Consider the following 17,172-nt stretch of genomic DNA (forward strand, 5'->3'; position numbering starts at 1 on the left):
CTCATTCAAAGAACTGGCCCCTTTTTGATAACCTCTTCCTCCCTGCCCGATTGTCCAGCCCGATCCCAGGCCATCACCTAGCCCGACAGATGCAGTTTATTGCCCCCTACAGTAGGACCTCGCCTCACATCAAAGGAGCGGTGGTTAATCAATACCCTCACACCTCCAGATCCGACCGATCGCCCACTTTCCCGTTCCCAGCAGAATGTCCAGCTGCGCGACAACCACCACATGCTGAGGTTGAGGTGGGAACTCTACTGTAAATATGTGTGGGAACGGGGGTGAAGCGGGGATTCCGAGGATGTCTTTCCGTACATCAAGTATTGACAAGAATGTGTTTCATGTAATAAAGCAATAAACCTGTGTATAAGAGGCCAGGACTCAAGGATGCGTTTAGAGCACCTCGAGAAGATACCCTGTTGTCTGATTTGACGTGTTCTGCTCCGTCGGAATAAACTCCTGTTTCCTGCCTTCTGTCTCCAGCGCCTGCCTCTTTGTTTGGTAATCTCGAATGGTATGAGAGGCGGCTAACGCCGGGCAAATACTGAAGGGTTCGTGGTCGAATTCGGCCCTACCTTTCGACAAATCAGAAGCCCAACTATTTTTTTCTTTTTATCAAGTTAACATATCAGCCATTCACAGTGGCTTAGTGTTATTTGTGATTGTGCATATGTGCACCAGTGATCATGTTGGTGTTATTATAGGATGCATGTTTAATTTTACCTCCCAACAAATGCCATAATCATGGCAATTCGAATTATGCAGTAGGAGAGGGTCAAATTATGCAGTAAGAAGGGGCTAATAACGTGACGTAATGCAGCACATTTTGTGATAGTATTACTTCATTATTTTGGAAGTTTTATACTTGTTAACACTGCCTAGGCTTTGGATGCCCCTCAGTAGTAGTAGGTTAACACCCCAATATAGCAATTAGCAACAGAAAGTTGGCCAGTCAAACTTTGCAACGGGCCATCCACTGTGCGGCAAGACATGTTGAGTTTTAGTAACTTTTGAACCTTTTGAGCTAGAATTCATTTTTGTTGTTAAAATCTGCAGATTATGCAGCATATGATGGATTATGTGTCAAATGCTGTAAATCTATAAGTAGGCAAAGAATGCTGCGGCCACACAGTGGCATAATTCTAGTGACTCTGGCCATAGTATGTAAACAAACCCAAGCAGCGTCAAAAGACAATTAAATGGACATGTTGGTGTGCCACATTTTCAATCTTGCCACAAGTGTTACTGTGCAGATAACTGTTTTTATATGCAGGCTGGAAAGTTGTATAGTAAAGTTATGATATTTCAGATCTCCCCAATTATCTGGCCCAAAGTGAGACCATTGCCCCGGCAATGGGGGGGGGGGTGTGGGGGGATTGATTGTGTGTCTACTCTATGCAGATGACAGTCTTTGATTTAACCACTAAGGTTTTAAATAGTCGTCTGCAGGTGCTCCATAAATGCTCTGAGGCTCACTACCTAAAGATCAATGTATCTAAGAGTTAAATTATGTATATGCATGGGAGAAAGAAGATGAAATGTGGACACTTGGTATGGTCTTTAGGCGGCCAAAAACTAGAACTCGTAAAGTCATATACCTTTTAGGGTACAATAGAGTTTGGCAACAAAAGCGACAAAGCCCATATAGAAGACAATATTTCTAAAGCCGCCACTGAGGGGAAAAGCTTGGGCTCCCTTCACAGGTCTACTGGGAGAAGACACTTTACACCGTTATTGGAGGTCTTTCATCCAAAAATCTCTGCCTCCATGCTGTATGGTACAGAACTAATCGATGTAGGAAAATTGGGCTTTTAAACACAATGGAAAGGCAAGTTCTAATAAGCTTAGCCTCAGTTAATTCGGCATGTCCTGCAATAGCCCTCAGGCTAGAATTTGGATTGAGAAGTACTGGGAACATGCCTCACAGGGTAGCGCATTGGGCTATGGGTTTGGCACAGAGTGATTATGGTACACTTAGGTTCTGGCACGAAAAGACATTTTAGAAGGTTTAAAAGAACAGTCATTAATCTTTAGAAACTTTATGATTGCAATTGGTTTATTGCAGTTAGGCCAGTCCTTGATTTTTACTTTATCACCGCACCAACTAAAATCTATCCTGAAACAGGCCACTTGGTTTATAGGTTTCTCTAGGGATAGAGAAGCTTACACTCTACAGAAGGGTAACCATCCGGCTATAGACTCCTGCTTGATAAATAACATACAGGCTTATATTTCATGGAACTTGACATTTGGAGTGAAGTTTTTGGTTACTATTGAGACAGGGCATGCTCCCTCTAAATCCTTTACTGGCAAAATGGTATGGTTTATATCAGATCTGTAATCTGTGCAATTATGGTCTCAAAGATGTTAATCAGGTATTATTTATCTGTCCAGCCTTTGTTATTATGCCGACAGAAATTGATGAGACCAATATGTCTATAGCTATCTATGCTCTCTGCCTCAGCAGTAGTAGAATCTCTTTATGACCCCTCCTAATGAAATGTTCCGCCATAGAACTTTCCATTTTTTAAAGCGTTTTTTAAATCTATATTAAGGTGCATCAGATATGAATGATGTAGATGCTGATACTTGTTTTAAGTGGCCGATTTTATACTTTATTTTTTATGGTAATTCATGGTATATAAACTATTTTATTTATTTCCTAAACTCTTGCACTAATGGCACTTTAATATCTTGTACTGTATGGTATGCTCCTATGTGGTTAACTGAAAACCCTTTGATCATTGTATTCAGTTTAGCAGTCTCTGATCTCTTGTTGGGGAGGAATATTTTTGAGTCTATTTTTATTACAAAACAAGATCGTTTTTATAGGTTAGTGGTTTTGTGATTTATGTGGACCTCTTTGGAGTTCGGTAATCATAAAAAAATAAACTTGAAATGTAGACTGGCGCTCTTGTATGATTTTGCCGCTTTATTAGTTTTGATGTGAATTCATTGCTACAAGAGTATACATTTCCATTTCTGTAATAGCATCCGATTAAAAAAGTCAGACAACAACACCGAGTGCATCCAAAGTCTCATGCTGCAAAACCAGTTTGGTTTGGTTTCTCTTTCAAGAGTCCTTCTCAAGCAAGCTCCCCTCTAGACACAGCCTTTGTGTAAAGTGATGCTTCTCACAGCAGGCAGCAGAGGGGCTGGCTTCAAGCTGGACTAAATACAATACAGACTGAATGAAGCGTGAGCTTAGCACCTGGCTGCCATCAAGCTTTAATTAGGGGCAAACAAAAGTGAAGGCCTGGCCTAAAAACTTTCTCACCTTAAACAACAGAAACTAAAGTCCTTCACCTCACCCTTACCATTCATCAAATGGCAACGCTCAAAATAACTATTCAGCAAGCACTGCTAAGAGAGTCTTCATGGAATTTCTAAAGGTGGTCCTTCAGTGTCTGAGGCTCCACCCTCCAGCTGCAGGAATGCCAGCAATACACTTCCACTGGGGGGGGGGGCAACAGGCAGACAGTTCAACTGATTCTAGTGCAAAGCATAAGTAGATATAGCACTATCTCACATGCTAATGTAAATTCAAGGCACTCTGCTATATGTTCAAGGCTAAGCAGGGTAGCGCCCCAGTATATGTTCAGGGGCTGGTAAAACCCTATAGACCCCTGCGCTCATTAAGGTCATCGGACATTGGCAATTTCACAGTACCAAGATGGAAGCTGGCAAAAATGGGAGGCCGCTCCTTTTCCACTCTTGGTCCTAAATACTGGAACTCCCTCCCATTGGCATTAAAATCTGAGACCAACTTACTCCGCTTCCGTAAGGCTTTGAAGACCCTGCTCTTTACTAAGCGTGACCAATAGTCGGCAGAGGCCTTAAGTCAAGGTGACATTCTCTTTTCTTCTACAGTCTATCCCTGGCGCCGGGAAACCCATTGTGGGTAGCTGTGCGCGGTACAAGCTTAAATAAATAAAATAAATATAGTTTTACACCCCCAGATTGAATGCTCTCAACAAGCATTTGCAATGCATGAGGTCTTGTAAATGACAATGCCTTTTATTTATCTGTTTTGATAATTAACAGATAAATAAATGGCATTGTCATTTACAATGCCAATAGCTCAAATTATTGTAAATGCGAGACCTACTTTATTTCAAAGAAGCAGCCAACATTGTCCAAGGCCGCTTGGAAAGTGAAAGCGCACATGGCACACTGAATGTTGCAGGATAACATGTTGTGCCTGCAGAAGGAGAAACTTATTAAAGAAAATAGTGCTTACAGACTAAATATGACTTACCATGTAACAAAACAAGTAAAAGGGCCAGTCCTCGTGGGAGGTTACAAATGACAATAAGGCTGTACTAAGGAGGGACTAACAAGCCTATTAATGTAACAGAAGCCAGCATTTATGAAGGAAAATGACATGCCAATGACAAATGTGTGTGGGGGAGGCTTCAAGTCCATACTCCAATACAGCATGGCTCACAGAGCAGTGCATGCACTGCCCAGGCTCAACCTAAAAACGGACCTGGACTTAATATTTCTAAATGTGGCTTCTTTTTTCCCCCATTCGAAGGACCTTCCCTATACATTTCCTCCTCCTTACGCCGCCTGTATCTGAGCACAGCCTGCTCTCCAACACATGCCTTAGTAGCCTTAATAGCCATTATTGTACTTACGCAAATTTCAGGCATCTCATTTCAAAGACCACAACCTCTCCTTTGAAACTCATGCCCCTATAACCTAACAATTTTCAACCATCTGCATGAACATACACCCCTTCCTGTCACTAATAGTAACACCTAACTCCTTTTAATCCAAGAGGAAGAAACTGGAATAAATCTAAGTAACGCCTTCATTGAGGGGTGAAGGTAAACTTGCATTCATACACAATGTGCGCCTTATTGCGCCCACATAAATAAGCTATATAGACATCAGTGCATAGACGTGTGTGCAGTGAACTATACCTTGGAGCACAAATGTACTAGCAGTGAGATGAGCTATGCATTAGTGCTCTTGCCACCGTGCACGGTGCCTCGGTGAGTTGTGCAAGCACTAGTGAATTGGGAGGTGAGACCTTTGAACCGGGCAGCAGCACCATGACAGGAATGCGAACTAGACAAAGCCGAGGGCCCGGGCGCCTCGGGTCATTTGCAAAATCAGCAGCTTCCTCCATGCAAAACAAAGGAGACCGAGCCACCGCGTGCAAAAACGCACGATTCTTTCTCATTTTAGCCAGAGTTCGTACCGTAAAACTGGACATTTTTGAGCCATGCCAAAACAAACATATATCTGGCCCACGCCGTTTCAAAGTATAAACCGGATCACAACCACGACCAGCATTTTCATATGAAACCATCGGTGCAATTTTGCTAGAGTTGAGAATTAAAGTTTTGCTAAGGAAAGTCTGCAGTCAAATATAACAACTTCCGGGGACTCGAGTCTCCCGGCCCAGCAATGTATCACCGCATTTAATATCTATCCGCATTTCGCTAAGGACATTCGCGTATTATCTTTCCCCCAGTGCCCGGAGAAAACAAAAACAGGTGACGAGCGTGACCCTACCTCTTCCGAACCCCGAGCAGACATCTCCCGCCGGCGCCTCCGACCTGCTGAGGGGAGAGGAGCTGAGATCCGGCGGGGGTCGGACAGTCAGCGCCACGGGCCGCTTCTTCCGCTCCGGCAAACAAGAGCGTGGATGGGGGCTGAGCAGAAGGGGGAGACCGCCACCCTCGTGAATGAAGCCGGGGGCGCCGTTCCTTTCTCCCGGCAGTGAACGCACGGAGCTGGGAGGAGCCAGAGGTACCGACTGTGATGAGGGCGCAGCAACTCCCGCGAGGGCAGCGGCAGCTCTCGCCCCCCGCCGTGCAGAGCCGGCACACGTGCACCCTTTTGTCACTCGTGTCCTGCGTGTTTTTATTCATGAATTATGACCATTTCTCGAGGGTTGTTAGTCATAAAGACTCTGAATATATCAAGAGTTCATTGATACACACTGCTGTGCACACCGAGGAAGTCTCGCAAAATCTGGTTTATGAAAATGGGAAAAGCCACTTTAGCATTACAGAGACTGAAAGGCATAAAGTGGCCCTCCCAGAGACTGCTTTTCACGTGAAATAGAGTCTTACAATCATCCGCCTTTCAGACCCTAAAAAGGTGAAACCCTGCATGTATGGCAAGTCTGCGAGAAATGGTGCACATACCAGGCATTGGGCTCAGAAAGATTCCTTCATACTTTCAATTGAACCAAGGGCAACTCTGAAGTGGCAGTTTCACATAATCAATATTCGTATACTCTTGAAAAACAGTTCTGTACTTATTTGTTTTGGCGTTCCTTAGTAAAACTTGGGAGATTTCCATGTCACTTTTACTCGCTATGAAGAAGACAACTCAATTCAACCGTCTCTGTATAAGCTCTATGCACAGAAACCGAGTTTTTAATTTCTTAAAATATCAACAATGAAAACAAAAGCAGATATTTTGTGTTGAGAACGTTGCCCTCTCATAAATCGCTGTACTGTGGAAACAAAGTGGCAGTTTTTTTTTCTCCACCGAATAGCTGTGAAATCAATCACTGTCAACAAGCTTTTGCAATAAAGGTAAATAAATTGAAAATGCATTCCCCATCTACCACTTAAGGTTGCCACCTGGCTGTTTTTTTATCAGCATGACCACTAATTTAATGTCCCTGCCAATGCAACACTTAAAAAAAACACCCAAAGCAGGTATTTTCCTCCTTAACAGTTCATACTTAAAACAATAAATGTAAGAAATACACACTTTAAAATGCGTTTTAGAACTTGTCTCAATGATCCTTGGCTGATAATTAAAGTGAACAAAGAGTCATGTTAAAAAAGAATGCAGAGGTTTTTAGGTCGAGCTTGAAAAGCATGCGAAGCATGCACAAGCTCGACAACTTTTGTTGCCGACTTCTGGGAATGTGAGACACGAGTCGGCCACGCGCTTTTTGTGTCTCAGATTTGCCCTTGTGAGCGCGCTTTTGCTGCTGGCTGCTTGCTGTGTGGGCGTGCTTTCGCTTTCGGTTAACGCACTCAATTAGAAATGAAATGCAGACACACTCGCACACACACAGACACGCACACACACAGACACGCACACATCTTGCCCCCCACTCACCGGGCTCTTTCGGCGTGTCCCTCTCTCCCTCGGCAGCAGGCGGGGCTCTCCACGAGCTAGGGAGCCCCGCTAGCTCACAGGCAAATCTTTCGGCTGTTTTTTTTAAGCAATGGAGATCTTCGTCGTAGTCTAGGCGTGAGGTGCATATTTTATTAAATACAATCCCTGTTATCAGATTTCCTCTAGTTGCTCCCCTGGCTGCAGGAAGCGGCCATTCATGAACCGGGTGCCGTCACCTGCCTCCCTCCAGCTCAGTCCCAAGCTTGCGCCCTGCTCCTGCTCCCGCCCACGCTGGCTGCGCAGGGCTCATCCATCCGCCCATGCAGTCTGGGGAACCAACCGCAGGACCGCATCAGTCGTGCCTGCAGTTATACGTCCTCCCACGTAAATCCTAAAAACGCGTCCCACGTTTATCTCCAACGGAGGTGCAGAGACGTAGGGATCCTTGGCTGGGTGTGAGAGCAGCTCCCTGTGAGTCACAGGGGTGTAGCACCGGGCTTTAATGCCTGGGGTAGATTGTTACTGCGGCAGAGAGCCCCCTGCCTCCGAGCTGCTGGGCTGGGCTGAATTGTAAGAGATGGCCCGGCAGCAGGGGCGGATTAAGAAGCACTGAGTAGGCCGGGTCCCTTCGTTGTGAGCAGTGGGCTTAGCTCCTTAAGGAGAGGGCTGGGAGGGGTCGCTGCAGCACAGCAGTCCTGGAAAATGGTCGGTCCAACCCTCGCCCCCTCCCTGAGGAGGCGCGCTGTATTAATCTGCGGTACTTAACATCTCATTGACTGATCTTTGAGGACATGACCTTCCTACACATGGCCATTTGTCTTGAGTGATGCTAGTAAACGTGGCCTATTCATGACTATGCGATTACAATCTAAAAGTAAATGAAGTAGATGCAGTTTTTCCTCTTTACTCTTTCATATTGCAGTCAAATATCCATATAAAAACAAACAGCAGGGGTACCTTCTACACTCCCCTCTCTTACCAAGGCATTGTCTACAAATTACTGCACAAGCTGTAGTCGAAATAGTCTGCGATATCTTTGGACAGTTTTACGGGAACGAGGTTCCATTAACAGCTAATTGATGCACTCTCTGTTAATTAATAAAAATGAAAAGCATTTTAATAGCTTAGCAGAGAATTTACAACTCCACAAGTACCTTGAGAATTCATGGTCTCTCCCAAATGGAAGGAAGAGAAATAAATGTAATACACTTTCAGTGCTTGTTTGTTGGTTTCTTAACTGTGCCATTAATACCAGCTTCAAGGCGCAAGAAAAAAAAATACACGGAGTAAAATGCCCCACATAAACCATACATTACTATGTACATGGAATAGATAATATGTCCTTGACAAACAATATGTTCAATCAAATACCGGACGGTGCATCTGTAAACTCATAAAATAATATGAACACCATAACAACAAGCATTTGCAATGCAGTAGGTCTCACATTTGCGAGAGTTGGAGCTATTGGCATTGTAAATGACAAGGCCTTTTATTCATTTGTTTTTAAAACCTGCAAGCGGTGCATAAACATGCACTATGAACGTATCGTCCTCGCTTACAAGAAGCAAGGCTGGCAGTAAAAGAGACTGCTAGCCTTGCTTCTCATAAGCATGGACTACAAGTACAACGTGCTTGTTTACGCACAGCTTGCAGGTTTTCAAACGCATAAATAAAAGGCACTGTCATTTACAATGCCAGTAGCTCAAACCTTCGCAAATGCGAGACCTATTGCATTGCAAATGCTTGTTATTTAAAGTTCTATTTTAAGTATCATGTCCAGGCCTTTGCGGAACCTGAAAACATGAGCAAGTGGCCGTTATTTTACTCTGGTAAAGGCGACAACCCAAGTCTTGACGCATCAGCTGTGACCATCACATCTCCAATGGCTCTCCAGCTGTGCACACAAACACCACCTCCAATAATTGTGCCCTTCGCTGATTACTGCAAACATGTAGTCGGACATGGTTTACTCTGGAAACCACCCAAGATGGCCACTGCACAGTATGTACTCTCTGGGCCTTGTAGTTCAAGACTTAAATGCCCCAAGTCTGTCCTTTGTTCACTGTCGTTGATACAGTCATTCAAGCTCTTTGTAAGAGCTCCATTGCTCAAATCACAAATATTTTTACTAGTATGAGAGTAATCTGCTTGACATACATAGATAATTCTTTTCATCCAAGGCCCCGTCTGCGAGACAATTTCAGTGATTCTTGGCCAACGATCGTTATACTTGCCATTGAGCTCTTCAACTCTGGGGAACAGTAGCACAATTTACAGGGAGCACGAAGTCTACAGGTTTCAGGTCCCCTGAGAGCAGGTGTCTCCAACCAGTCAACCGAGCTGCCAAGGGTGCAGAGGTTAAGAACTGAAGCACTGAGGTATTTAATAAGCCTGTGCGGAGTTCGCGGAGTCCCTCTATGCGGAACACCGCCCTCCGCAAAGTGACAAAAAACTCCGCCACACTAAGCGGAGTTCTGAAAGCGGTGGACTGGGTTAGGGTCATGCCGTTCGTGGTGAGTTTCAGTCCCGGATGTATGTCTCAAGCTGGAAAATCATTGAGAACGGCCCAATGCGCAGCTCAAGAAAGCGCTGCTTACTTTTTGCTGCTCAGATAGATTTTCTAACTGAGCGGCAGCTTTCTCTATGCGAACAGAAGGTTTCTCAACGCAAGCGGTCGAGAGCATATGCGACCACTCGCATTTTGAAATCCGACCGCCCGCGTTGAGAAATCTCACTGGGAGGTTGATTTTCCTCGCTCGCGCTCACCAATGTTGGACTGAGAATGCATATAGTCAACTCCTTCTAGCATTGTACGAGTTAAGTTAGCATTTGCGGCACCATTTTGTATCCAGCGTCTATTTTGTACTATGAACGGAATTAAGCTTCTTTCACATACTGTCTGCCTCAGCAGAAAGCTGCCTCGATTGTTTCTCTTCATTAATCAAGGTTGAGCTTCACTGCACTAATGAATAGATTATTCTGTTTTTGCATGCCTTTCCCAGTAGGTAGCCCTGTGCCCACTCTCAGAAAGACGGACACAGGCAGAGTAACCTTGAAACTAAGATAGCATGTACCCGGTCTCAGGATGGTACCTCGTCTTTCTGTACCTCCTTTGTTCATCAGCACCTATACTGGAAAATTCCAGTCTGGGCGGGTCTTTAGGGGTGTTGGAAATGCATATATTGTGTTACCATGTTGACGAGGGTCAGTCCCACTAAGGCATTCTAAAGGAGGTTGGTCAGACTGGACTCCACTCGAGTGTATGACTAATAAATAACTTTGGTTTGTATTCTCTACTGTCTGACCGACTCTTCATTTGTATGGAAGGCTTAGAGGTGGTTGCCATTGACCCAGGTGACCCTAATTGGGTCACTTCCTTCACCAACTAGACGTTGACGAGCGAGAGTGAGGAAAAAATTCTTTGGGAGCTGTATTTTCCTCGCTCGTGCTTGTCACCTTGACGTTGACGAGAGTGATCTAAGTAAAAAAACTCTGTGAGCTCCATGGAATGCAGAGTGCAAAAAACTCTGCAAACTCTGCAAGTGGAGTGGAGTTCACCACCCAGGGTTAGTATTTATTTCTTAAATAAGTCCTTGTCAACTCAATATTGGAGTGTGAGAACAAAATGATGTTTCTGAATGCTTTTAAAAGGCAGAAAATGAAAATGAAAAGTTATCTTAATGATCAAGTTAACTCCTAATTTTCATTTTCTCCCATTTCAAAGCTCCCAGTAGACATGGTATGATATTTATAAATGAAAAATACAGTTATTTTTTTTAAATGGAAGAAATTGAAAATGAAGGAAAATATTTCCATGAAACATTAAGGGCCCAATTATGAGTTTGACGGTGCAGAGGCGAGACCACCCCACTGCCGTGCCCCCAAACCCGCATGATGACCGCCCGCCTTATAATTACTTTTTTAGTCAGGGATTTTACTTTGCCGTTCCCATGGTGGTGCATATAAAATAGCACCGCAATGGGAACAACAAAGGAAGTTCCAGAACGGCTTGGGTTTTTCAGTTCATACTGTGCTGGGACTTCTGTGCATGCACACAGGAGGGCACATGTTGTGCTCCCCTGTGTGCATCTACAAGGCTTGAGGACCAAGGGTGACCTGCAGAGTCCCCTTTCTTTTCTCACCACCACTGTTTTCATGGAGGAAAGACCGCCATGAAATCAGTGGCGGTGATGAAAGTCGTAATATGCCTGGCGGGACCGTGGCGGTCTCGCCAAGCATATAGATGCCTCTGGACCACCGTGCCACTGCTGGCAGAGACTAGCAATCCGGGGTGGCACGAACACTAGGGTCATAATGTGGCAGCCGCAAGTCCGCCACCGCTCCAGGTGGCCTCGAGTCTGGCACCAAACTCGTAATCGGGCCCCAGTTCTTAATGTTTTTCTGCCCTTTCAATTAAGTCAATTATGTCATAATGTTTTATTAAACACGTTTCTTTACTTTAAATTCCTCCTGTTTGAACGATAAGATGTAGTTTTCGGTTATAAATATGGCACCTTGTTTACAGGCTACTGGGAGCAAGAGGCCTAGTATTTATAAATGTGACACTTGGAAATGGGATTACATTTAAATAATGGGTTTTATGGAATACATAAAGTTAACGCTTCAGTATAATTTTCTCCCAATTAAAAGTGTCAACTTTCCACACAGTAGGCATCTTGCTCCCAGTGGTAGGTAGATATAGTGCCATATTTATAGTGGAAAAAAAGCCCTTATTTTAAGTCAGAGAAATTTAAAGTGTAGAAAAATATTCCATATCGTGGATATTTTTTCAGAACGTTTTCTGCACTTTAAATTTCTCCCATTTAAAAAATGGTTATATTTTGTATTGTACATGTAACAGTGCCACATATGATGAAATGTATTTCAGTGCCACAAGTGCATACAACATAGGCTTTCAGTCACCCATGCACATTTATCCCATTCACACGCACACATGTGCATGCATCCCCAAATACCCCACTCTCACTGACATACATGGCAGTCTTGTCATAGTGCCTCTAGTCAAAGTATTTTGTCAAATCCATAGTACCTAGTTCTATGGTCATTAGGCTTAAAGACAATGGAGCTGAGCATGAAAGTTTCTGGCAACAAAGAACGAGTTGCTTAGCCTTCAGCAGCTCCTAATTATTTTCACTGATCAGAAGTAGCTCTCTCTATGGAAAATATTGGAGACCCCTGCTTTAGAGTTTTCTTCAATTCCCACCACAATAGCATCTTTGTTCCCGCTCTCAGGAGAAGCCCTTTCTACCTGCAGCTCTGTAAGGGCATAGCTCTTCTCTCTGCTATGTAGCTTCAGTTTTGCAGGGAGCTACAAGGAGGCTTCCAGATTTGAAGCCAGCAAGTCATTTTTGATAATCTGGAGATCTCACTAGGTCTTAGATATGGAAACACAAGGGCAATAAGGGTTAAGCCTCCATGTTTTCTGGAAGCATTGACACAGACTCATCTTCAGCACACTGGTCAAAGTTTCTGAGCTTCGGTTCATTCTGCTCTACTTGAACTTTGAGGCATTCTAGGTATACCTTGATAAATGAAACTTTATTACCTATACTTCTTATTGTTTGTTTCCTGTATTTTAGGATGTTGTAAATCAGTGCTTCTCCAGTGGCAGTACAGTGGTCATCTACTGCCATGTTGCCCATTCACTGGATGCTGGGTCGCGCTGTATGCTCATGAAAAAGGTTTGTCTGGACCTGAGTGCCCTTTATTTTACTTGCTTTAGGCATCATCTGATATTAAGGGACCGCTAGACTCCTTAACTCTTGGAAGCTGTGATTATACCAACCCCGCCCTCTTGCAGACAAAAGGGAAATTTAGCAGCCTTTATGTATCAGTGAAATTCGTGGGGTCAAAGTAATCTTTGCCCTTCATGATGAGTCCTTCCCACTACCAATCAGCTCACTGTCATGCCCCACGAAGTCCTTGATTCAAGACCCTACACCTTCCTCTGTCACTGAAAAGTGATGACGGCCCTCTGATGACACTCTCATAATTATTGCTATGCCTCTGTCACTCTGCCATCTCTGCTCTTTAGGCCGTGGCACCATCTCAATGTCAGTGAGGGAGGGGAGACCATTCATGGATTCAATTTTCCAATCCAGGCATGGAGTAAGAAGCATGTGAACCAAACTATTCTGTGCCTCACTAATTCCAATTTCTCGGGTACTGCAATGTCGGGCTTTCCGGCCTGTAACATAGCTCCCACCCTGAAAGTTCCACCCCTACTAGATATACATGCATTTAAATGCTTGTTTTTCTCTTCTAGTAAGGCATAAACACAGTTTTGGTGTCTCAGAATGCAAGTCTATCTAATAATAGAAGTCTCTGTGAGGTGGTATGACATGGGCCTATTGTTATCAAATACGTCTATGAACTCATGATACTCTTTGAACAAGTCAAAACCTGTTTCAGCTAAACAGATACCCATCAAGGGCACTTCCAATTGTGAGTATGATCTTGGGCAGAATTCTGAATCCAAAATAAGTGTCTGGTTACAATCTACTCTCAGATTATGGCGATACAGCTAGGTCATTTCATGTGGGTTGTGTTCGGCAGTGAGATCGGATTATATCCATTCAATGTGTATTGATAATTATCATCATAATCATCAATGGGGTATTGGTTGTTACTGTTCCTGAAGTTAATTCCTTACCATTGATGGCCTGAACGTGCTCCTGTATTGCCTTGGACATCAACCACCTAACAAAGGTTAGACCCATGAAATTGCCCAGTGCTTCTGAGTCTATGAGTATATTAACAAGTCTGATTTGTGATTTGGAAGAACTTTAAGGTTACTGGTAGTTTCAAATGCTTTTGATAATGGGAGGCTACATTTGCCAACTCATAGGAGATTGAGGTGGGTTGTGAGTTCACTGGCACGACCCACCGCTGTCAAGACTCTTAGTTATTATGTATTTCTTCTGGAGCTACCACCAATTTGGCAGGAGTTTCGACTTGAGGTTAGCTAGACATTCCTTAACAAAATGTAAGCCACACTGCAGAGCTATTGCTTTTATCTCTTGTCTTTTTCTTACGTCAAAGGTCTACTATTCCTCCAATGTGTGGATTCTGAATATTGAGTATTGTGTATTTTGTGACCTTGATCACAATCCCCACATCACATGATGCCAATAGGCTGCAACACATTGCCCAGCCCCCAGCCCCCACCCATGAGCCATGCCCCCACCAATTAAAACAGAGATTGTTCCTGGGTCATGCTGGGCATAAAAGACCAGCACGTTACGGATGCAGGGCAGGCTATTGGGGATCTAGGATGTTCTTGTGAGGTCAGCTGATCTTACAGTAAGAACCTCATCGTGAAAGACTTGCATTTGATTTGGACATGTCCTAGTATTGAAGCCACTTACATAAAAAGAGCCTTTCCAGTATTAAACTCTTTTTCATAGACAACCTTGGTAGTGCTCCAGTCATACTCTTCAGGTCAATGTAGGTGCTAAGGCCAGGCTCCCTAGTAATTCTACAGAATACGTCTGTGCTCCAAGTTCCTTCGCGTAAAAAAAAACAAAATAAAAAACAAGCTATTTTGTTTACTTGGGTCCTGCCCCGACATGAGCACTAATCTCATTTTGTCAACTCCAAACATCACAATGGAACAGGATTCCATAATGTTAAACTGGCACTCAGCTAAATCCATCCTTTAAAATAAAAGTGTATATGCTTAACAACAGGTAATCAGTGCAAAGGCACCCAGTGAACCATAACCTGGAAGACCGAATGTGAAGAAAAGATCGTGAATGTTGGTTGTTTGGAGGGAAAAGTCTCTCACAGGGTCATGGACATGCACATCTGCCCTGAGTGCCCAGATGTAATGATGTCACAGGCAAACATGCAGGGGCGTAACACGGACCATGCATGTGCGTTACATTACATTTCCTGTCTCAGGGATTGTGGTCTTGTTTGATCGGGTGGGGTTCTCCAAGCTCTACCCTCATAGTAGTGAAAGTCTACAGCCTTATCAGGAGTTAAGCAGCACAAGCGTGGTGCTAGCAGCATAAAGTGTAGTGATGAGAAAGAGTGAACAGGTCCTCTTTATCTATGTCACTGGAGTGAGGCCTACAGGCTCACTCTTTCAAAGCTCCGCTGCTGTGTGCTTAACTCACTTTTTGGTCTACAACAGGTTGGCGTGTACTGCTTATGTATTATATAGTTGCTGGGTGTATGTGTGACTGTGAATCATACAATTATTAATTAACATTTGTTTGAGCACATGGCTACCCTTAGGCATCCCAGTGCTTACGACAGCAGGCAATCACTGCTTAGATTGTTAACGAAAAGAGTGCCAGTGCCCAAAACTCAGCTCAGAAGCTTGTGACCAGTGCAATTAAACTTCGGCGCACCGGATACCAAGGCTGATAGTCTTAATCCACCTCATGTCTCTTTAGTCCAATACCAGACTCTCCCTGCCCCTTTATCTCAGTCGTGCAAGTTCCTGCTTTCTCCGTTTCTGAAGGCTTTGCCATTTTTCTCTTACTCCATCTCATCAATCTAAGTATCTTCTCTCGCTTGCCCTCTGTAAATATCTGATGCAGCAAAAATGAGTGCTGATCCCCAAAATAAGTGCCAGTGGCCACCACTGGCAAGCACCAGCTCAAATTAAGCACCTAGTTCAATACATGAAAGACTCTGTGTTCCGTTTTGGCAGACACAAGGCTGACTGGAGGAACATGAGTAGAGGAAGTAGCGGAATCCCCTCAGACATATTTGTGGATTGCTGGATTCCTAGAAGCTGTGTGGGACACATTGGAGGATGGGAGAGCCAGGCTCTGTAGTACACTTCAAAGGGTGTGTTTTTACTCAGAGAGAGGTAATTGGAAAGGGGCCTGGGTACATCTCAGGAAGGAGATGGGACTGATAAGAGAATCATAAAGAGTATGGCTGAGGCTATGAGGTATCTTTTTGATACATATATCACTGTGGCTGACACCCAGGTGGGAACCTTTAGTCACTTTAGTGGCCTGTTTTGTGGGGCTATCAGAATTCGAGTTGCTCCTACTGTAGCAGACTGCTTTCTGGAGGAAGGGCTGGGCAGAGGAGAGGGTACTTTAGAATGAAGCAGACCCCCAACATAAACTTAAAAGACTCAGATTCTAAATCACATTTGGTGTCTGGAAATGGTTGATAAGAAGAGGAGCTTGAGGCCCCCAAAACTGTCCACGCTCAAGTAGCCAGTCGAGCTGTGCGAGGATGAGAAACTCGGCAAGACTTCTGAGTTTTACCAGATCTGGCGGCCAAGGCCTACCAGTCTCCAAGCTGGCTGAAGGGACATCACCGAGGGACTTCAGACCTTCTGCCACTGGAGCCTGGAAGACGAGCATCTGGACTAGTGTGCCCTTTGAGGGAGAGGAAAGCGCTGAAGGAGTGAGGTCCAGTGGCTGATCTTGCCAATTGGATTGCTGTAGCTAGGTGTGAGGAGGCAGCTGCTGCACCGATCAGTGCATTGCCCTTGTGCAGGGAAAAGTCAGCTACATACGTTAGATAGGAAGGCCACCATAAAATGAGCTATGAATGTTGCTGCAACCAATGGGTCATCGCCCATATGCAGGTTGCAAGTCGGTGACCCCATGCCAAGTGATCCAGTGCTCAAGATTGCTGTTGTGCCAATCGGACCATTGCCTGTTTACGAGGAGGAACAGTGACCCCTTCTGTCACAGGGATGAGGCAAGGAATGTGGTCGGGTCGAGACCGTTATTGGAAGAAGAAGGTCGGCGTGGCAACCTGAGCAGGCCCAATCCACGACTGAAGACCAGCACCAGGAGGGTTGCTCTGCTTCTACCTGTGGGAGGAGCCTAAGGAACTTACAGCGTCGGAGGAGCATTGAGAACACCCTATGCACTGCTGTTGCTGGACCGCATATGAGGAACCCGAGGACACCCGACCATCGCCTTGCTGGGCCACATGTGAAAGAGTTACCGGAGACATCCACTGCAGCTTCAGAGCCTGCGAAGGGAGCATGCGCAGAGACTTTGGCTGCTCGGATCCTGCTAGTGCTGATAAGACTGATTATTGACCAGACAGCCCAAAGGCTGAACC

At 44.6% G+C, this 17,172-nt stretch overlaps 1 protein-coding gene across 2 annotated transcripts in view; it reads right to left on the reverse strand.

Moving 5' to 3' along the window:
- LOC144754422 (uncharacterized) overlaps window positions 1–5,835 on the reverse strand; it is a 72,509-nt gene extending 66,674 nt beyond the window's left edge. For both annotated transcript variants that reach the window (XM_078642186.1, XM_078642185.1), the window contains exon 1: window positions 5,527–5,835. In XM_078642186.1, coding sequence (XP_078498312.1) covers window positions 5,527–5,550 — 24 coding nt within the window. In that variant the 5' untranslated portion in view covers window positions 5,551–5,835. The remainder of the gene's footprint in view (window positions 1–5,526) is intronic.
- Window positions 5,836–17,172: the final 11,337 nt, after the last annotated feature.

Source organism: Lissotriton helveticus, chromosome 5_1 (genome assembly GCF_964261635.1).
Source record: "Lissotriton helveticus chromosome 5_1, aLisHel1.1, whole genome shotgun sequence".
NCBI lineage: Eukaryota > Metazoa > Chordata > Amphibia > Caudata > Salamandridae > Lissotriton > Lissotriton helveticus.